Source organism: Phoenix dactylifera, chromosome 1, assembly GCF_051530095.1.
Source record: "Phoenix dactylifera cultivar Ajwa chromosome 1, Ajwa_hap1_PhDact_Kaust_v1.1, whole genome shotgun sequence".
Taxonomy (NCBI): domain Eukaryota; kingdom Viridiplantae; phylum Streptophyta; class Magnoliopsida; order Arecales; family Arecaceae; genus Phoenix; species Phoenix dactylifera.
Genome location: NC_143190.1, coordinates 73,499,163 through 73,521,678, shown reverse-complemented (window position 1 = coordinate 73,521,678; position 22,516 = coordinate 73,499,163). Strand labels below are relative to the sequence as shown.

The 22,516-nt window shown below is 41.8% G+C and overlaps 2 protein-coding genes and 1 long non-coding RNA gene across 3 annotated transcripts; 1 reads left to right on the top strand and 2 right to left on the bottom strand.

The window, feature by feature from the left end:
* Nucleotides 1-8,336: 8,336 nt before the first annotated feature.
* Nucleotides 8,337-9,837, bottom strand: LOC148715555 (uncharacterized). Its single transcript, XM_088715228.2, has 3 exons — nucleotides 9,601-9,837; nucleotides 8,846-9,319; nucleotides 8,337-8,743 (listed from the first exon to the last, which is right to left on the bottom strand). Exons 1-3 carry the CDS (start codon nucleotides 9,835-9,837, stop codon nucleotides 8,576-8,578), a joined length of 879 nt encoding a protein of 292 aa, XP_088571354.2. The 3' UTR covers nucleotides 8,337-8,575.
* A 68-nt stretch (nucleotides 9,838-9,905) lies between these two features.
* Nucleotides 9,906-12,360, bottom strand: LOC148715554 (protein FAR-RED IMPAIRED RESPONSE 1-like). Its single transcript, XM_089928715.1, has 4 exons — nucleotides 12,089-12,360; nucleotides 11,674-11,751; nucleotides 10,417-11,588; nucleotides 9,906-10,344 (listed from the first exon to the last, which is right to left on the bottom strand). The coding sequence occupies exons 1-4, from the start codon at nucleotides 12,131-12,133 to the stop codon at nucleotides 9,906-9,908; spliced, it is 1,734 nt and encodes a 577-aa protein (XP_089784841.1). The 5' UTR covers nucleotides 12,134-12,360.
* A 2,762-nt stretch (nucleotides 12,361-15,122) lies between these two features.
* On the top strand, nucleotides 15,123-21,137 carry LOC148715553 (uncharacterized). Its single transcript, XR_015973629.2, has 2 exons — nucleotides 15,123-15,900; nucleotides 17,759-21,137. It is a non-coding gene; the product is annotated as an uncharacterized LOC148715553 (long non-coding RNA).
* Nucleotides 21,138-22,516: the final 1,379 nt, after the last annotated feature.

Here is a 22,516-nt window from a genome sequence, read left to right as displayed (position 1 = left end):
AATTTTTTTTTAGGACCTTGTCCTTGTAAGTGTCAGGAGATAGTAACTGTAGGAGGATAAAAAAAATTAACAAGGTAGAAAGAGAATATAGATGGCATCTTCCAGTACGAAGCTAGTAGAGCATTATTTGGTCTTAGGAGATGTGCTGAAAATATTAAAACTTTATTTATGAAAAGAATGTTTTTTAAAGAATTAGACATCCCCTTGGAGACTGAAAATATTTTTACAACAGACTAAATATTTTTAAATCAATGATATGCACTTAATAAACCTTCACCTGTTGTTCAGTTGGCTTTCCAATGGCTGCCTTCCCCATTCTCCTCAAGAAACAAAATGTCAAAGAATTAAAGAGATAAGTGCATAAATATGGAGATATCATAAAAATTGACATAGTTCTAAGCGTTTATATCATATTAGGGATTGCAAGCGCTGCCCCAATCATACATGAGTGAAGCATTCCCAGGACATTTTAAGCAAGTGTAAGATCTCCAAAACATCACAAAAGAAGGATCCTGAAAACAGAATGGACAACTCACCGGGTTTGGTTTATGCATATATAAGGTTCCAAACCAAAAAGCTTGACAAATATAAGCAAAATAAATACATCATAAGTCCCCAACTTCATGTTTTTGCGTTGAAAGCGAGTATCTTCTCTCTGTTTCACTCTATACATGTTTTAGAAAGAGTCAAATGCAGTTGTAAAGGATGGATGACAAAGATGGAAGGCGAGATTAAAAAGATATATATGAGCAGGGAATGCTAAACGTTGTGTTTTAGTTTCAGATCTTGTAAAAGCATTTGAATCGGAGTCAGGTACATATAAGATTATGCCCTGATCCAACAGACTGCGATCTTTATTCTTTGTTGATACAAGCTTTATCGAATCCTCTCCACAACTTCTATATGTCATATAAAGTCTTTTTAATCCAGAATTCTAACCCTTCAACATCTATCTAAGTCTTTCTCTCCTTGCACGTCCCTCAAATGTTCAGCACTATGATTAATGCACTCCTATAGTCCCTTCACTATATGCACATTTTAATCTACTTATTTGTCCTGGTTTTATGAGGCAAAGAGAAAGCTTGCAATGTTGCATGGATTTCCTTTTTTTTTTTTGTTCTGGAGGACACAAGCAGAAGACAACCACCATAGAGACAGGCAACACATCAGAGCATGAAGTGGATTGAAAAAGGCCAACTAAGAATTGTTGATTCCAAACAAGTTTAAAAAATATATATGATGCTCAAGCTTTTATATTAATAGATACAAGACTGAAATCATGGTCTGACACTGGTTTATACGACCACCACAAACTGTAGCACCTGGTCAAATCAAGCCCAAAATTGTGATGATAGAAATTGTGCCAGGAATTCATGACCATCGAAGCTAATTATAATCAGATGATCATTAAACGCCAGGACAAATCTTTTTCACACCGAAGTAGCCTGATAAGAAAAACCCTAAAAACCGACTTGAACCGCATATACTTCACTCAAAAAATCTGAAAATTTTGACTTGCTACAAGAAATCTGGCATGCACAAACCCTAAAGGAAAGTTTATCTACTCAATTCATCAATGCAGGAAAGAACCCTAAAATCCAAGTTGATTGGCGTGGATTGCCTCTAAAAATCTTTTGAATTATCTCTTTCTCAGGCGGAGGGAGATGGGTCGGCCGGTCGGCGCCGCAGAGGAGGAAGGAGGAGAGAGATGCGGACGGTCGCTCGGCGCCAGAGAGGAGGGAGGAGGAGAGGAGCTTGCCGTCGTACGTCGCTCGGCGCCGGAGAGGACAAGGGCCGGTCGCTCGTCGTCGGAGAGAAAGGAGGAGGTGAGGAGCTAGGGCTTGAATGCTTGATCGATCGGTCGGGATGCAAAATAAGGAGGGGGGCCGGCCGCTTGGTTTTGTTGGTAATTTGACTTTTGACGACGCTTATAAGCGTCGTCTTAGGTTCCGCGTATGACGGCGCTAATAAGCGTTGTCTATTCCTACAGTTTTTAAAAAAGTGTCGGCTTTTTCTTTAACATTACGACGACGCGCCTGAGCGTCGGCTGTTCTTAAGAATTACCGACGCTTAGCTAAAGCGTCGGCAAATGTTGGCATATTCTCTTTTTTCCCGACGCTTGTCCCTAGCGTCGGGAAAAAGGCGTCGGGAAAGGCCGATTTTCCTATAGTGACACTATCTTTGTTTATTCTATCTCTATCTAATTTTTCATTGTGTTCTTCACTAGATATTATTTCAGTAAATATTTGAATACTACTATGAATCTGGTTGTCAATCTTATTTTATTTCATTCTTTTCATATCATTTTTTAACTCTATTTCGAATGCTTGTTCTATTACTAATTTCTGAGTTGAACTTGATGTAGTATTTTGTTTGTTTGTGAGAACAAATCTATTTAGAGCTCCTTTTTGAGATTGAATAAGTTTTTCGATTTTTTTTTTGAATTTTTTATACCTACATTCATATTTTATATTAGACATTTGAATCTAAAAATAATATTATCAAATAATGCAATTAAGACAATCACCATAAACAAATCAAAATTGGCAAAATATAAAAGAGTTGAAAATGATAAAATTTGATCTTGAAGCCTTTTGTCACTGTTTCTTTTTTTTTTCTTGTAAGAGTGTAACTAGTGTTGCTTTCTTTTTCCTTGAAGCTTGCACGAAGAAAGAGGAGAAGTGTAATTTTTTTTTTCTTGACAGTTGCACGACCCTTTCACAGAGAAAAGGGTGATTTTTTTTTCTTTCCTTAAGTTTGTACTTGCACGGCACTTTTCCAAGAGGAGAAAAGAGTGTTTTTTTTCCCTTGCTCCTAACGGCACTTTCAAAGAGAAGAGAGAAGATGTTTTTTTTTCTCACAAAATCTATATTTTATAGCATGCGATTTCTTTGTAAGATGGTTCCTTTAAAACAAACCACATTTTTTTACAATATTTTATTTTATATTGCCGTTGAATTTAGAATTTTACCTTAATTAGGCCTCTTAATAGGTAAAATTTTGCAGAGTGTTTTTAGGAGCAGTATCTTACTCCTAACGGTTATTTTTGACTTTTTTTTTAAAACGTATTCTCTAGTATTGAAATTCTATAAATGTTAAAAGGGTAGTTGAATCCTAATAAATTGGAGTAGCATCTAAAATATAGGAATTTGGATTTTGGGCCTTCTCGCGTGCAAAAAAGAGAATCTAATCAATTTTTGAGACTTTCTAGTCCGAAAAATGAAGAATCTAAATAACTTTTGAAGCCTTCCATGTGTGAGAACTAGAAATAAAGAATAAATTATTATGTAATTTATTTCTTTGAGGCCTTTTCTATCATGCAGATGGAAGTTGGAAAAATAAACTTACATTAATTTCTACAATTGATTGCTTATAAAAAAAACTTTAAAAATTAAGTAGGGCCTTTTTTAGGCCAGAGCCTTAGGCGACCGACCCAGTCGCCTAAGGGTTGAGCCAGTCCTGTATCTGCTTAACAATGTAATTGATCTTCTTAAACTTAGCTTCGATGTCCCAAATCTTCTTAAATTAGCAACAACTTTCAAGCAACAAACATTTATCATCTCATGTTATAGGTATTTTATCTTTCTGTCCCTGAGAGGATATTGCAGCTAGGTAACCATTTGTTTTCCTCTTTTGTTTCTTTTTTTTTTTCTTTTCTTTTTTTTTCATTTAAGTTGCTAGGTCCCATCTTACATAAGGTGGGACTCAGCCAACACAAGCCTATTAAAATTTCCCAAGTCTGGTTCCTGGATCCATCCCGTATTTACTTGAGCCAAAACCATCACCACCTCCAATGACATGACATGCAACGGATTTGTCTCCCTCGGAACCTTTTTCAAGCAACCTCATAAGAAGCATCAAACATGCTAGAATAGAACAAATGCATACCGATCTAATTATACAAGCTTCCGGTGTGTTTTTTAAATTAATTGGATGAGAAATTTGACGTGTGGATGAAAAAAAAGAGATAGAAGGGGTTGCTTCGTTCTAGTTTTTCAATCTTTTTGTTGTAATAACTATATTATTTTGCTGAAAAAATTTTGACGTATTAGAATTTCCATTGTTACACCACATAACTTCCTTGTTTCCGCCCTGTTTTCCTTCATTTCTATTTCCGACTGCTTGCCAATGTCGCCACCATATACCATCGGAACCTCCGTGTTTGATAGGATGCCGAAGCTCTAGTTGCTGGCCAACAGGACACAAACATGGCCCCAGTCTGAAGCACCGATATCAGGAGCTTGTTGGAATCAACCACCCTTTAATGACAAATAAAAGCTCTGCTGACAAGAGTGCATGTAGGGTGTCTTAGTGCCCTTAGAAGCACAGTGTAACGCTTCGACGGTACCCTTGGTGGTACTGCAGGGAATGATATTTTTTCTGCCAATTAATATTAAAAATTAAAATTAATAAAATTTTATTTGTTATAAAAAATATTAAATGATGAAATGAATTAATTATATTACCGATTGAAAATAGTATTTTAATTAATTTTAAGTATAAAAATTTAATTAATTATTTTTAAATAAAATTTTAAAATATTTTATATTTATTAAAAAATTTTATTATTTAAATAAAAAAAAGGTTGAGCTTGCTTTAGCAACCAAATTTTTTAGATTTCTTGCTCGAATAGCCACCGGAACCTTTCAAAGAACAAAAAAAACCTCCGAAAAACCCGGGCTTTCGGTCGCGAAGCCCCTCAACTCCTCCATCCCAGAACAAGCAAGCGCCACCCTATTCTGGAACCTAACCAAGGAAGGCTCTCAAAACGGAGCAAACGACCAGCTTGCCTCCTCGAAAGAGCACCCAGAAATGGAGATACGATCCCTGGCGCCCAGAACCAAGAAAGCTCCCAAATTGGAAGAGGAGACGAGGGGTTTGCGGTCCCGAAAACCCCTAACTTTAATCGTTAACGCCGAGAGGAGAACGCGATAGGCGGCTTCTTCTTCTTCGATTCCTCAGACTAGGAAGATGACATCATGAATCCCAAACTCTGCCTTCCTCCTCCTCCTCCTCCTCCTCCTCTTCCAGCTATATTGCTGGGGTAGTTCTAAATACACCCCCCCGATTGCTCAGGACACCCCCCAAAAATTAAAAAAAAATTAAATACTCTCTACACCCCCCCATTTGCTAAGGACACCCCTAAAAAATTGAAAAATCCTAAATTACCCTTCACCCTCCCCACCCCCTCACCTAAATTGCTCTCTACACCCCCCAAACCCCCCCCCAACCCCGCTCTTCCCCTCCAAAACTCCACTCCAGCCGGCTTCTCCCTTCCCCCCAAAAAACTTCGCCTCAAGAACCTCAAGCACCTCGCCGGCGGCCAAACCCCCTCCGTCTCCCCCTTCTCCCTCGCCCAAAACCCCCCCGTTCCCCCTTCTCCCTCTCGTCGCCGGCATTCTCCCCTTCTCCCTCTCGTCGCCGGCATTCTCCCGGAACCACCTCCCCAGCCATCTCCCGAGCAACGAGCACCTCGCCGGCGCCTCCACGACCACGTCGAGGTAGCTCCCCGCCCCCCCGCCTCCAGTGCTCCGTTCGGCACTGGATCGCCGAACAGAAGGGTTCTGTTCGGCTGAACAGTGCCGAACAGAAGCCCTCTGTTCGGCAACACTCAACCAAACAGAAGCCTTCTGTTCGGCTGCACGGTGCCGAACAGAAGCCTTCTGTTCGGCTGCACGGTGCCGAACAGAATGGTTCTGTCCGGCTCTGAGCAGCCGAACAGAAGCCTTCTGTCCGGCTCTGTGCAGCCGAACAGAAGCCTTCTGTTCGGCTCTGTGAAGCCGAACAGAAGCCTTCTGTTCGGCACTGTGCAGCCGAACAGAAGGGTTCTGGTGCGTGCCGTGCTGAATTTTGTGCCGAACATTTATGTATGCAATTGAATTATTTTCTTTGATATAGCCTAACATTGAATTTCTATATTTTCAGACATGGATCCCCGTCCCGCCAGAGTTAGACCTACGGCGTCAGCTAGGAGACGTCGTGCTAGGATTGCTTCTCCCGAGCCTGCTCATATGCCATCGGACTCTCCTGAGTCAGAGCATGATGATATGCCCGCTAGGGGCGAAGACGATGAGTCCGTTGGACCATGTCCAGGAGGTCCAGAGGATGAGTCCGTCCTGATCAGTTTCAGGACGCATATAGCAGCTTCCATCTGGAGGCAACAGGTATTGTTTATTTGTTATAGCATTATATTTTGTTTATTGATGTTTTATAAAGTAGTAGTAATTATACATTTATATTACAGGAACGAGCTCCACTAAAGTGCATGAACCATACTGCCAAGGTTGGTGAATGGAAGTGGTGGTCTTCAAACCAACCAAATACCAGGTTCAGAGCACTATTGAGGCAGTCGGGCCTCGTAGAGTTAGTACAGTGCTCTTATCGATTCATCGATAAGATTCTGATTTCGGGCTTCGTAGAGAGATGGCAGCCCGAGACGAACACCTTCCATATACCATTTGGCGAGATCACTATCACGTTGGATGATGTATCCGCCATTTTAGGGATTCCTGTCGCAGGTTCCTCAGTATCAGTTTCTCCTGAGAGGATGAGTGATCGGGATGCTGAGGAGCTACTTGTGGAGTTGTTGGGGGTGTCAGCTGGAGACGCGCGTCAGGAGGTACTGTCATCGCGCGGTCAGTCTGTGAGGATGGAGTGGCTGAGGACTCAGTTTCACTCTGTATCTGATAGAGACAGGCAGCAGAGGATAGAGTGTGCAGCACGAGCCTATTTGTTATTTTTGTTAGGCTGCACACTCTTTGCTGATAAGAGTGGGACCAGGGTGCCTATAGCGTATCTGTGTTTACTGCGGGATCTGGATAGGGTGAGCACATATGCCTGGGGTACAGCTGCCTTAGCATATTTGTATCGGCAGTTGGGGATTGCGTCGAGGTCATCAGTGAGACAGATCAGTGGTTATATGACGCTTCTGCAGGCATGGATTTATGAGCATTTTCCAGCACTCAGTCCTCACCCGTCGCTCGAGTATACTGATGCCAGTCCCCGCGTGCACCGCTGGATGCCCGGTACTCCATCCCGTACCACGATGGACCATTTAGTGGTTCTACGTGAGTCATTGGACCTTTTGAGCATCGATGAGGTACGTATCATATTACCATTTGCTTGTGTTTGTCAGTACATTTAATATGCGATATAGTATAAAACTGAAATGGACCTTTTGTTTTACAGGTTATTTGGGATCCCCATCATCGGCTTCGGGGAGATCGCCCATATATACCCGTCGCATTTTTTAGTGGCTCCATCAAGTGCCTTGATATCGTAGAACCCTATCATCCAGAAAGGGTTCTTAGACAGTTTGGTCGTATTCAGACCATCCCTCGAGCGCCACTAGCCCCTACGCGAGCCAACAGAGGTTCCACAGCAGGCTCGTACCGGATACATTACTCCTATATGGATCAGCTTTGGGAGCGGTGGGAGGACCACGTGCTGAGCCAGGCGAGCAGGAGCCACCCAGTTACCCGGCCATCAGACAGCGTACCGGGATACATGGAGTGGTATCTCCGTATCACGCACGTTGCAGTTCAGCCTCCTCATCTGCGCTCGAGTACTCATTCTGGAGCTAGGGGAGGTCATGATGATGCTGACATGCACCGGCGGCGTAATGCAGCTGCACTCGGTATCAGTACCGACATTGTACGGATGGGTCCCTCAGAGGCTACGTCACTAGGTGCCGGGCACCTATATGATGCTATTTCTCAGATGCATCAGGTACTTCTGGGTGATGAGCCTGGCCCGAGTACAGCACCCTCTCATTTGGATCCAGGACCCTCTCATTCGGACGTACAGCAGTACACGCGTCGACGATGGCGTCATAGGGATTGATGATGGAGCCTTTGTAATCTTTGTAAAGCCTTTGATATTAATGAAAAATATATATTTTTGGTACATTTACGTGTAATCTTTGTAAAGCCTGGCCCGTTCTATTTTACATAAATATAACAGTGCACATAACAATCAATCTAACAATGCGAAGACAGATATTTTTTGATTTATATTGATGATGGAGTTTCAAAAATTGTACATATATAAACAATCAATCTAACTCTACTGTCTTGCCTCCACCTCCCCCTGAGGAGATGGAGTCCCGTGGGGGGTTTGACCCTGAATCTGATACGACTGATGTTCTGCCTCCACCTCCCCCTGAGGTACCTCCAAATGTTGTTCCAATCAAAGCTGACCCTGGACAAAGTTCCCCTCCAAAAAAGGCAGCAAAGCCTAAGAGGGTGCCAGTGGCAAGACCTGGCCTTGCAAGGAGAGGGCAGCCGATTAACCTCTTAACCAAGAACATCACAGAGCCCTCTTTTCCAACAAATGTGTTAATCATCTGCTCAAGCTTGTCACCGTTAAGTTCTTGTACATCAGAAAGGTCTATTAGTTCCCCTGTTTGATTTGTTTGCTCCCACCAGCTCTTAAGTATGTTTCTGTTTACATCTGAAATCTCAACGGAAACAACAGTCGTCATATGTATTCCCAGCTGATGATGGAGTTTCACAGTACATGACTCTAAGAGCCCCAAAAAATTTACAACTTTCAAAAATTGTACATATATAAATAATCAATCTAACTCTACTGTCTCGCTAATTATAACATTAGGTGAGATGCTCTCTTTGAACTGTTGAATCCGTGCTTCATATGAATTTTCCCATCCGGTAGCACAAGGAAGATGATATTTTCGCCAGTTGGTCGCTACTGGCGGAACGGGATGTCCCGGCAACAAGAACACCTTCAAAATTAGAAATAAGAAAATATTAATAGCTACAAAATTATAAATAAGCAAAATTAAATAAGCAAAATTAAATATTCGCAAGTGTTGTGAACGTAGTACCTCAACAAAATGATTTCCATTTACGAATCCGATAGCGATATCTTTGCGGGATAGAAGAGGTACTGGCACAGAACGGAGAGGTAGGAAGGTCAGACATTGTTGCAACGAGAGATGGTATAGGACAACATTATAGCAGGATGCTATAAGATGACCCATGTCCGGCATAGTCATCCATCTGTCATATGGTGGACAATCATCATAATATGATAATGCATGAGTGATCTCAGCAATCGTCCCTTCCACACCATATAATGTGCGATAGTGGTCCGAATGACATTGCAACTCTTGCAATAAATCCTTCCTAACACGCACCCAGTCATCTTCTCCAAATCCCAGTAAGTCAGCTATTGCCCTAAATCCGCAATTCCCATCAGCTTTTACATCCTTGATATGCTGGATGTATGGTCTCAAGGCAGAAGGAATAGCATCAATATAGATAATGGGCGTATGTGACTGGGCTCTAGTACGAAAAATCTGCAAATAATATCAAATGATAGAAAATATGTAACAATGGCAGAACATGTCCCGTATCGGCACATCTCGGCACGGCACATCCCGTATCGGCACATCTCGGCACGGCACATCCCGTATCGGCACATCTCGGCACGGCACGTCCCGACATGTCCCGTATCGGCACATCTCGGCACGGCACGTCCCGACATGTCCCGTATCGGCACATGACATACCGGCACGGCACGGACCGTCCCGTAGACGTTGTGATACCTATTGTAAGGAAATAAATATTTGGTACTTACCTTTTGCTTGGGCCGTCTCTTTTGAATCTGAGTAGATGGATTGCGGATGGTAACTTTCTCAACACCAGGTGAATAACTATCCTGTCCAGATAGAACCAACTCAAACGCAGACGGGTCACGTCGAGTAGACGTATCAACCTTCAGTGAAGCGCGCCCACGTGAACCGGTCTTCCGTTTTGCAGGCTCTAAAAGAGGTGTACTATCTGGACTTGCAATCTCTCGTAACTTCTTGATCATCTGCAATTGAGAAGCCCCATCTAACTTCTTGAATCGTAGCGCAATCAAATCTAACTCTGCATCACAACTCAACTGAATTGGCTGCACGGGGGGGGGGGGGGGGGGGGGGGGGTAGGCAGAATATCAAGTTTCCTCCAATGAGGATCTATGCAGTCGAGAGGAATGGGCCGACCTTCCACCCTGTACCGCGCAATCTGGTGAGCACATGGTATACCATGTGTGCGTCGAATAGCGCACCCACAATTTGAATCATCAAACCCAACTGAATTGGCTCGTTTCGATTGGGCGAGGACATGATTTAACGCACTTATAGATATGAAACCTCGCAACTCTTTGAATTCAGCTGGCTTGAAGTTGTGCTGCACTACCAATAAACTCTTCTCCAATGAGGCTTTAACAGAGCTGTGCTGCAACTCAATCAATCTATGTATTCTAGTCCAAGATGACTCGAAACTTCCTTGGCTTGATCCAAGCTGCTTTTTGAGCTTTGCATGTGCACTCTCGACCCTAGTAAACAAATGAAAGTTAGATATAAGAATTGAGGCAAATTAAATTTAAATGAGTCTTTATTTGTGATACCTATTTGTCGTCACATTTCCGTAGTGCCTGCATGTATCAGTCCACGCCGCAACAAATCTTTCCTTGTATTTGCTCAGCCAAGTATCTGACACATACTGTAGTGCATCTGGATAGGTACCGAACTCTCTCTGTAGTGCACTCCAGCGATCATTATACTCGTCTTCCGTGGAGGACAGCACTAGTACATTCCAACTCATAATAAATTTATCCCATTTCTCCTTCAATTCGAAAATTTTTTTGCACTTGGCCAAAACATTCCTACTAATATGCCATCTACATAATAAATGTCTAGCAGTAGGAAATACTCTATGAATTGCATTCATCAAAGCCAAGTCTCTATCTGTAACAATCAACTCAGGCAAAACATCATCAGCTATGACACTGCGCAATCTCTCTAATGCCCAAGTATAGCTTTCTTCCCCCTCAGAATTTAAGTATACAAAAGCAACTGAAAATGTCATGTCAGTAGATGTCACCCCCACAATCTCTAAGAGCGGAAGACGATACCTATTCGTCTTGTACGTGCAATCCATTATCAACACACGGGGAAATGCACGGAACAAATCAATGCTGCCAGGGTGTGCCCAAAATAAGTCATGCACAACATCCGTATTAGTACAATTCCTATGCCACTCAATATATTTAGCCTCTGATAATTTACCTAATAGATGTTGCATTTCAGACCTCCCGGCTTTCTCTGCAACCTTAAACCGTTGACGTACATTGTAGATAGTCTTGATAGTCGTAACATTGAGGGCATCTCTTTCCTTCAATGTGGATAATATGTCCTTTGGACGAACCAAACTCTTCGACATATCCACTAACAATTCCGTCTCCTGCTCAGATAATCTCCCTGCATATGAGTGCCCCTCCAGATTCTCTGCAGCGGGATGATTGTGCACTCCACATACGACCAGTAATATCCAATCATCCGCAGTATCCAATTTCTTTCCTCTTAATGCAAAAGGGCATCCACACTTCTTTGTCCCACAGGCAGTCTTTATTCGCTTTTCTTTTGTGGTTCGGTACGTCCCACCCCTCTCACAACCTAACGTAATTCTGGGTTTCTTAGAAATGGTACCTGCATCGGATGATTTGATTACAACAACAAAACCATTTCGCCTCCCAGCTTCACGACACCAATTACACAAGTCCTCTCTACTCTTGAAGATCTATACATTAAACAATTTATGTAAGTACACAGTTGTAAAAATAGCTCGCTAAACTAATACAAAATTGCACAATATATTATAATACCTCGTAAGTTGTAAATTCGCTTGTGTAATCCAGTACAAATTCTGATCCAATTATACTAGATTCGGTTGTAGCATAGCCCTACATATAAAATAATTTATCATCAAGAATTAATGAATCAGAGGATCTGTTCGGCACAAAATTCAGCACGGCACGCGATTTGGCACGAGAAGGCTTCTGTTCGGCTGCAGAGTGCCGAACAGAAGCCTTCTGTTCGGCTGCAGTGTGCCGGACAGAAGCCTTATGTTCGGCACTGTGCAGCCGAACAGAAGCCTTCTGTTCGGTAGAGCGTTGCCGAACAGAAGGCTTCTGTTCGGCACTATGCAGCCGAACAGAAGCCTTTTGTTCGGCGATCCAGTGCCGAACGGAGCACGAACCGTGAAAAAAAAAAACTTTCGAAACAAGGTGGAACACGTACCTTTGCGGCCGATTCTTCGTCCCAAATCACTAGTTGCTTGTCCATGCTTCGAATGGGGCTTAAATCTCCTTCAAAGATCGCCTAAACGATGTAAATGGATCGAGGGGTTTAAGGGGGGTTTGAGGGGTGGTTTTTTTTTTCCTTTTCAAAACGAAACGGAGGAGGAGATGGAGGAGGAGGAAGGGGGGTGTACTGAGAAAATTTCAAGGGCAATATGGTAATTACACTAAAGGTTAGTTTGGGTATTTTCTTTTTGGTTTTTGGGGGGTGTCCTGAGCAATCGGGGGGGTGTATTTAGAACTACCCATATTGCTGCGTTCTGCGGGATAGCCGCCTTACGGAAATACCCCTGGTTCTCTGTTATTTTACGGAAAGATCACTGCCCAGCGATGCCATCTTGGGAGGGATGATACGTTAATAGCTCGGGGCCGCCGAAATTGTCTTGATGTGTCATACGGCTGGAGTTATGGAGGTCCAGTCCTTGGTTGTAGATCTTTTGATCAGATGGTATAAGCACAGCCAACCATCGTCGCCATCGTCGCCATCGTCAATGTCCTCGAGTTCTCTCGCAAGAACGCACCGAAGCGAGCACGTACGGATTAGCGTCGCTGGTGTCGCCATGGTCTATGCATGGGTTCTCGTAGGTAGTAATAATTTCGCCAGAGTAGCATATGCCGGCGACTGGGGGCCAGAATTCCTTAGGTGAACCCTACATGGAGAAAGGATTCTACCATTAAAGGGGCAGGGAAAAGCATCCAAACGATCATGTGGACCCCTAGCTTATAGTACCTAGAAATGAGAGAGTTTTTACCGATACATGGTTGACTTAACCAAGAACCTTGGTCGGTGCAGGCAATGGGAGACTAACAGAAAGATCATCTTGCAAACAAAAATAACTGTACCAAGGCCAACTTGGAACTAGGGGTAAGGAAAGGTGCTATATGCAATCTTGGCAAAATCCTGGTTGTGAAATGCAAAACACTCCAAATAAAATAGCCATGATGTCCAGAAAAAAAGTAAAAAAAAAAAAACCGGACAGGAAGAAACGTTCATAGCCATCAAACTTCTTCCCACATTCCAAACACTAGCATGTGTAAATAAAAATAAAAATATAATTAATGCTATTTTGGATCCCTGAAACAAGAAAACTGGATTAATTCATCCGAGAATCAATAGCTAATTAATCTTGGTCTACTATTAGGGATGGAAGTAGGTTTGGATTTGGTGCATATAATTTGGATTTAGGTATGAATATATATACCAAAAGCAAACCGAAGCCAACCCTCATTTTATACCCTTGAATCTAGGCAGCAAGTCTCAGATGTCAATTTGAGTGGGCCTTTTTGAATCTGATAGCCTGCTACTTTGGGCCTGAATGGGAAATCTATAGTCTCCCAAAATATGCAAGGTTAGATCGAGTCCTCAGTACTTGGCCTAATACATGCGAGTCGAAGGCTCCCAGTTGAGGTAAAGGACTAGATGGGTGACCTAAAATCCCACAACGAGGAGTCAGTCTTAATCATGGCAATTCCATTCCTATTACTAAGATTATTTTTTTCTTAAGTTTACTTAGCATGGCTAATATATTTTTCTCAGTAATAGAGAGCATAATCTACCCCGTATGCATTAATATAAAACTATACGTCAAAGATCGGGATGTACGATGCGGATCTGTAGGAGCGTGACAACGTGGAGGAGGGAGAAAAGGTGGCGGTCTGCAAGTAACAATTAAGGCGGTGAATAATGGTGATGGTAGTGGATCTAACAAACCGCACAAGTCTTGTGGGCTTGGGCCCGGGAGTGGGTTCCAAATATGCTTTGGGGAAGTGGCCAATGATCCCGGCGTCGCAGGGCCATACGAATTGCAAGAATTGGAGTCCGCGTCCGTGCTTTCCAAAATATATACCAGTTAGTAATCGCCAGTAGGCTATATAATGAAAACAAGTTTAAATGAAAATCAGAAAGTAGAATAAATTAAGAAGTAGAGCACCTTACTGTAGATAACATCGCATAAATAAAGACGGTAACTCCTTTTTTTTTTTTTTTTTTGCTTAAAAAAATGGAGAAGGAGGAGAAGAGGACAAGCCTACCGCTGGGCCCCCATTCCGCCAGGAGAATGTTTGATGCAGATAGAAATGACCATATGTTAGGTACTTCGGCCGGTTTTACTCATACCCTCCTCATCCGTAGGAGTACGTTACACTTGGCACCACTGAGACTACCAGCGGACCAGTAACTCCCCCAAACCCCGTGTCTGAGCAGGAAGTATTTGGTCTCCACAATTTAATCGACACCAGCGCGTTTCGAACTCGAAAACTACTTGGTTGGGAGTAAGGCCCCGTTCAACTGAGCTACGACCTCAGTGGCCAAGGCGGTAACTCGTTATGGACAGGAATATAACCGTAAGATTTGTCTTATTGATATCTGGTTCGATTTGAAATTCTACTATCTAAATTTATTTCAAATTTAATTAAAAATTTGTCCAAAAACTCTAAATCTATCTTATCAAAAATATCCAAACCAATCTGACTAATTTTTATCCAAAGTAGGATATTCGTATCCAGTTAGATACCCTGATCCGATTTTTTTTTTTTTTTAAAGAGATAAGGGTGAGAAGATTTTTTTGCTCTTGCTATTTTGTATAATAATCTAAATATAGCTAATATTAAGTAAAAAAATAATAATATAATTAATAATATATCAAATTAAAGATATGTTTGGATATTTATACTGAAAATTATGTAGAATACATGGATTGAGTTGTCCATTTAAGAATGATCCTGTATCAATTAAACATCACTCAACTCAAATTCAAATTTCGTGTGAAAAAAAAAAACTAAGAAGATTTTTTTTTCTTTCTGCAACTTAAAATCTAAGATATGAACTAAATTTGGAAATATTCAAATATACTGTAAACCAATAATATACGACCAAAGTTAGACGCAGTCAAATTTGAAATTCAAATCCTCTCGCTCCTCTCACAAATATATATATATATATATATATCGGAATACGGAATGGGTCGGATATCCCAAAAAAATCCGCCCGCCCCCTTCCCTTCCCGGCCGATCGCTGGAGGCCGGCTGCCATTCCCAATCTCTCCGCCAGCGTCCGGTCCCTTCTTGGAAACCCGACCCCTCTTTCTGGTTATGAACAAATAAAGAGGTTTAGGCGGTATAAGGTCCCCTCCTCCCTCCCCACCACCCCGCCCCTACCGCAACTCTTTTCGTCATCAAATTTCTCTTCCGGGCCGATCGCCAGAGACCGGCCGCCTTCTCCAACCGAAGTCCCCAATCTCCCCGCCGGCGTCCAGTGCCTTCTTCCCGGTCACAGTATTGTCGATCTCTCTCTTGCCCACTCACATCACCGGATAGCTCTTGGATTCATTCTAACGCGATGCAGTCCTACTCTCCCCCTTCTTCGATTGCCTCCTTGCTTCTTCTTGATTTCTTGGGTTTAGATAACCCTAGAACCAAATCTTGATGCGAGAAGCCTTCTTTTCTGATGAAGATAGTGCTATTTCTTGATTTCTTGGTAGCATTCGATTCTTTTCTATTCTTGGGAACCCTAGCGCGCTAGAGATGATTATTGGGGCTGGGTAAGCAGCAATAACTTTTCGCCTCAGTCGATAGGCTCGAGAGGAGGAACAGTTTGGACAAGAGGCGTCGGATCTCGAACAGCAAGCCAAGGAATTGGAAATCCAGGTGTTTTGGGTCCCGACATCGATGAGTCAATTCTTGGTGGGAGGTTGATGATGGTGGCTATTACCATCCGATCGGCAGAACAACGGAAGCACCGCATCTCTGGAGGAGGTTTAATCCCTGAATTATTGATTCTTTTCTGAATTTTTATTGTCAAATTTATAGCCTTTTGTTCCACATGAGCGTTGTTTGTCCTATTTTTTCCCCCCTCTTTCCCAGTGTAAATTTATAATCAATAATTTCAAAAATACTTGTCAGAAAAACAATGTCTTTGCGTAATTTGCTTCAAGATATCTTCTTTTTTTATAGTCCATCAATCAACTTTTTGATGACCCTGGGCTTTTTCATGCTTTCTTTTAATGTTATGTGAAAATTTCAGTACTATTTGATGGAATTGTTGATTCACGGATCGTTCTTCGTGATACCAATGATGATACTCTGCTTACATGACCTGTATTATTCAAATCGGTTTTGTAACCCTGCTTCCCTTTGTTCTTCTTCTTCTTCTTCTTTTTATTTTTGTATTTTTTTTTCTCGATGAACACACCAGATAAAGTCAGAAAACAATACATTACAAAATACCTTAGGCAACTCTTCTTCTCGAATCTACAAGGTACCAACAGAGTGATTGGCCACGTAAGCGGCCACCCAGTTTGCAGCATCATTGGCCTTCCTAAAAATATGCTTGGCCTGGAACACTACCCCGTCTTCACCCATCGACTAAATATCCCAAAGCAGGGGTGGTCTCAGCTTAGACCACTCGAATCAGACCTATCACAGTGACTGACTCATCCTCTAAGATGATAAAGTTGGCCCGCAATGCGCGCCGAGCATAGCGAATATCTGCCCAGGCCGCTCGCAGCTCGGTTCCAAAAATAGTGGTGTATGAGAGCTGACAGCCATCGGTGGCCACCACTCTCGAGTGTGAATCCCTGATAACAAAGCCTGCGCTCCCTCTATTCTCTCCATCCAAAACCGACCCATCAAAATTGACCTTGAGGAAGCTCGGGGGTGGGGGCTCTTAGATGAAAAACATTGTTCGTTGCGCTACTTAAGCATAAGGAAAGTCCCAGATATCTGAGCTGTCAAAGGCCCGCCCACAGAGGTACCTTGAATAAGCTTTGTTGTTTGTGCTCGGCCCTGCTCCATCGCGAACCTTGGAGACAGGCTGCGTTCATTGAAGATCCGAGCATTTCTAGACAACCAAATCTGGCGGGCAATACAGGTAGCACCAAAAGCCAAATGACGCAGTTAGAGTCTATCAGACTACCGCTGGATAGCCTGCACGAACTGGTCCCTCTGGCCACAGGCTTTGTGGGGGCCCGGTCCCCCTCGCCCACCCACAACGAAAGAGCACGTGATTGACGGTCTCCTCGTCCCCACATCATATAGTACGGGGTATGCTCGCCCCCCGTCTGTATAGCTGATCTCGTCGTAAATCTATCCCAAACAGCCAAACTCAAGCACAATCTAGACCAGCCTTAATGTTTGGCTCCAGAACCCGGGCGGCATCGCCTACCCTGACCCTGTTCCTATAGGAAGCCCGCCATACCCGGACATCCGATCCCATGCATCCCAGAACCGGAAGAAGTCGCACTCATTCTACCAGTGCACACTGAACACCTACCTCAACCTACTCTCATCCCACTTCCTCCCTCTTGGAGCAAGTAGGTCGCACACCCGTAGACCCTTGACCCCCTCCGGACTGACTATGGTTGGTCACAAACTCAATGGTAGGGCATCCAACCTTGTGTCTCCCACCACATTGATACTCTTGCCTATCGGGTTACCCCGCACGCTTTACGACGATCGCAACGGAAGTATACGCATGGGGTTGATCATCGCATGAACGTCCTGAGAAATGCAGATTTTAAAAATTCTGAGCTCTCTAAAGGATATAGATTAAATTAATTACTTGATTATTTTCAGATCTATGTTCTTGTAAAGATCAAATTTTCAACTTGTGCAGGTAGATGATCATCGTAAACTGATGATCGTGGATTTGTATGAAGGTTTTCTTGAAGCAGCACACACATCCAGCCTCTACGGGTATCCACACGAAGATCTTGCTCGATCAAGGTCGTGGTCTCACTGGGGTGCTAGCTCCCTTGCAGAATTCCCTTTTGATGGTTGGAACTCCTCTAAGCAATCAACTCTTGATTGCTCTCAAGAGGAGAAAGAGGGAGAAGGAAGAAACTCTTTCTTTCCTTTCTCTTTCCATGGATGAAGAAGGAGGGAAGAGAGGAACTCATTCCTCTCTATGTATTCTTCCATGCGGCTGATGAAGAGGAAGAACAAGGAGAACCATGCTCGCTGCCCCTTTTCTTTGCCTTTGCGGATGGAAGAAGGAAGAGAGGGAGAGATGGCCGCCATGATGAAAAGAAAAGTCTAAACCCAAGGGAGGCTGTCCCCCTTTTTATTTCTTTTCATGTAGATTCCCTAGGTGTGGCCTCCTCCTTAAAATTAGGAGGAGCCACGCCCCAACCGGGTCTCACATCCCGGCCACCCGGGATGCGGATCTCGAGAGTGCCCAGGAAAAGAAGGGGTTCTTGCCCCTTCCTTCTAATCCTAATCGAATTAGGATTTAGGTGGCCCTTGGTTTATTGAATTCTAATCTAATTAGGACCCAATTAGTCTTCCTATTTGATTCAAGAATCTTATCCATAAGATTAAATCAATTATGACTCTTGGAGTCCTAATCTAATTAGGACTTAATTGGATCATAACTCAATTGAACTCTTCAATTCTAATCCAATTAGGAGTCATCTTTATTTATTAGACCAATAATTAATTAAGAATCTAGGAGTTCTAATCCAATTAGGACTCTTATAATTTTAATCCTAATCTAATTAGGACTTTAGTAATTTTACTCCAAGTAGGACTCTAATAATTTGAAGTCCTAATCTAATTAGAACTCTAGGAGTCCTATTCCAAGTAGGACTCTTGAACCTTATCAAATAAGATCGAGCCCAATTAATTAAGTCTAATTGATTCAATCAAATTGCAATCCAATTGCAATTAATTCTTTCTTCAACTTACTAATTCTTAGTGGGTTAAACCAATTATCAATCAAATTGACAATTACAAACTATTGTGATTCAAAATCACAATCCAACCATTAGATCGATCAGATCCTCTATTGTGTGTGATCCTATAGGTTCTATTCTGTCTGGTAGTGAGATATATTATGATCTCCATCACAATATCATTGAAACTTTTTTCAATAGATTGGAACAATTCCAACTCTTCTCATTCGGGTTCACTGATCCTCAAATGAATGACTTTGAGTCTCACAATCCATCAGTGACACCTAGCAGCATGTAGTGGCAACTTAGCAGAATGGAATAGATGAACCTTTAGGTATAGTTAGTGGATGATACAGTCTCTCTATTATGGATTCCGACGGAATGGAGGTCATGGATAACTCGTCAAACCCCATCATCTATCATATGTAAAATTTATTCGATACTAGTTCGAGATTGGAAACTCTTTTCCAAAAATTACCTTGGCAAAGAATTTACGAACTCAGTCTTATAAATCACATAGGATCTCTCCTAATCTATCAAGGTCGATAGATTCCATCTAAATGGACCCCTACTCCTATAATGATTCTACTGCAGCTAATCTGCACCATAAGAACCCAAATGGATAGGGCCCATGTTTATGTGCTCGTCAAATTATAGCAACCTCACTGTGAATAGCCGAGGCATCACAGGTCAAAGGACCAGTCATACAACTACGTCACTGACGAGTGGATAGACATCTAAGTGACTACTTGTTATGGTCACGCTTAGTACCCTTGTTCTCTAACAAGTATTTGTATAATCACTCTAGTGTCTCCATATTGTGGACTCAAGACTCGTCCATCAAAAAAAGTAATATGTGCACTAATCTCAGTGGATCGATCACCATTCTCGTGATGATCCATCGATCAGAAGCAATTTAGGAATTAATCACCAATGACACATGCCTCAAATTCTCAACTCTTAAGAGTATGCATTATCATCTTATTAATTCCTTGTACGATTCATGAACACATAAGAATATGAATGAAAAAAATACCTAACCTAATAAATTCATAATTAGGTTAAGTATAATTTTATGTCCCAGAACAAAATAATGCGTCAGCCAAATTGGCTTATAGGGCATATTTCTAACAATCTCCTACTTGCACTAAAGCCAATCAACCATAAATCTAAGCCCCATCTTCTCAAGATGTGGTTCGGTTTTCTGCTGACTTAACTACCTAGCGAATGGGTCCACCATATTTTCTGTGAAGTCTACTTTCTGTACCTCTATTTATTTCTTTTTGAGCTAGTCGCGTATCTGGTTAAACCGTTGCTCTATGTGGTTAGACTTTTGGTGAGACCTTGGCTCCTTGACTAGTGTTATGATTCTATTGTTATCGCAGTAGAGTGTTATGGCATCTAATGACATTACACCTAACTTTGCAATAAATTTCTTGAATTATAAGATTTCTACTGCACCCTTAGAGGTGGTGATACATTCAGCTTTCAAGGTAAAATTCACAATGATCGGTTGTTTGGAATTCTTCCAATTTATCGAACCATCATTGCATATATTCTGATGTAGACTTTCTATCATCAATATATGTGTATCCTTCTATCTCTAACTCTGATCTTCCTTAAGAACTTGTCCTTAGTTCTTCTCAAGTACTTAAGACTGTTCTTCACAGCTATCCAGTGCTCCTCGCTTGGATTTGATTGATATATGCTCGTGACACTCACAGCATGTGCTATATCAAGTCGTGTACATAGCATGGCATATATGAGACTCTCTATAGCCGAATCATAAGGGATCTTGCTCATCCACTAAATCTCTTTAGATGTGTTGGGGCACATCTTCTTGGAGAGGTTTATCCCCATGCCTAAGGGGTAATAATCCCCTTTTAGAGGTTTTCATGCTGAACTTCTTCAGCACTTCTTCTATGTATATTTTTTGTGACAGGATAAACTTCCTCTTAGATCTATCTCTATAGACCTTAATTCCCAAAATATAGGATGCTTTTCCAAGATCTTTGATAGAGAATTCCTTAGACAACCATATCTTGACCTAAGTTAGCATGGGAACATCATTTTCAATAAGAAGGATATCATTCATGTACTATACGAGGAATACAATAGCCCTTCCACTAATCTTCTTATAAATACATGGTTTCTCTTTATTCTTGATGAAATCAAATAATTTGACTACATCATTTAAATGAGTGTTCCAATTTCGGGACGCTTGTTTTAGTCCATAAAAGGACATTTGCAGTTTGCAGACCTTGTGATCACCATCACAATATTTTATAATCATATTATGCTGCAATAGCAAGCAATATTCGAATGGGCTTCAACATGGCTATAGGTGAAAAGGTATCCTGATAATCAGTGCCTTCGCGCTGACTATAATTTTTTGCCACTAGCCTTGCCTTATTGGTCTCTACCTTGCCATCCGAACTTAATTTCCTCTTGTAGATCTATTTTCACACCCAATATATACTATACCTTCTTGTAGATCTACTAAAGTCCAGACTTGGTTGGAATGCATGGAGTCCATCTTTGACTTCATTGCTTCTAGCCATCTCTCAGAATCGATGTCTAATATCGCCTCGTTGTAGGTATTGGGATCCTTACCTTAGTCCGTATCTCTCATGAGGAACACTTCCTCTATATTCTCTATAAGCATACCTAAGTACCTTTCAGGAGGATGGAAGATCCTAATAGACTTACGAGGTGGAAGAGTTGCTGGCTCGATATGAATAGGTTCTATAAGCACAATGGTTCATTGCTCTTTAGAGAATTTCTCTTTAAGCTCAATTTTTCTCCTACTATCTTTATCAAGGATAAACTATTTTTTAAGAAGATAGCATGTCGGCTCACTAACACTTTGTGATCCTTTGGGACGGAAAGATCGTATCCTAATGACTCTTTAGGATATGCAATAAAGCGAGCATTAATTGTCCTATCCTCTAACTTGTCCACTTGCTATTGCTTGACTTAAGCCAGACATCTCCAAATCTTGAGATAACCAAAATTCGACTTCTTACCATGCCATATCTCATACGGTGTGGTAGGAACAGATTTAGAGGTAACTCTATTCAATATGTAACTTGCTGAAAGTGGGGCATCTCTCTAAAGAAGTAAGGATAAATCAGTGAAGTTCATCATGGATCTGACCATATTCAATAGGGTCTGATTCCTACTCTCTGACACCCCATTGAGCTGAGGTGTTTCAGAAGGGGTCCATTGAAACTATACCATTCTCCTTGAGATAATCATAAAACTCTCCATTAAGGTGTTCACCTCCTCGATTTGATTGAAGAACCTAATGAGTTTTTCTATATATTTTTCTACTTCACATATGGACTCTTTGAACTTTTCAAAGTTTCAGATTTGTATCTCACACACATATCCATACTGTGAGTAATCATCGGTAAATAAAATAAAAAATTACAACTCCTAGCCTGCACATCGAATGGGCTACACACATTAGTGTATACTAGGGTAAGTATCTCAGTGGACCTCCCCCGTGTCCTACAAAAGGTTATTTGGCCATCTTTTCTTAAAGACAGGATTCACAAATTGGATATGACTCGAAAGTCAATGAGCCCAAAAGCCCATGTTTCTTCAATTTGTTTATTCTGTCTTCTCCAATATAGCCAAGCCTGAGGTGCCATAAATACTTTTGATTTATCTCATCTCTAGATCTTTTGGATCCTATG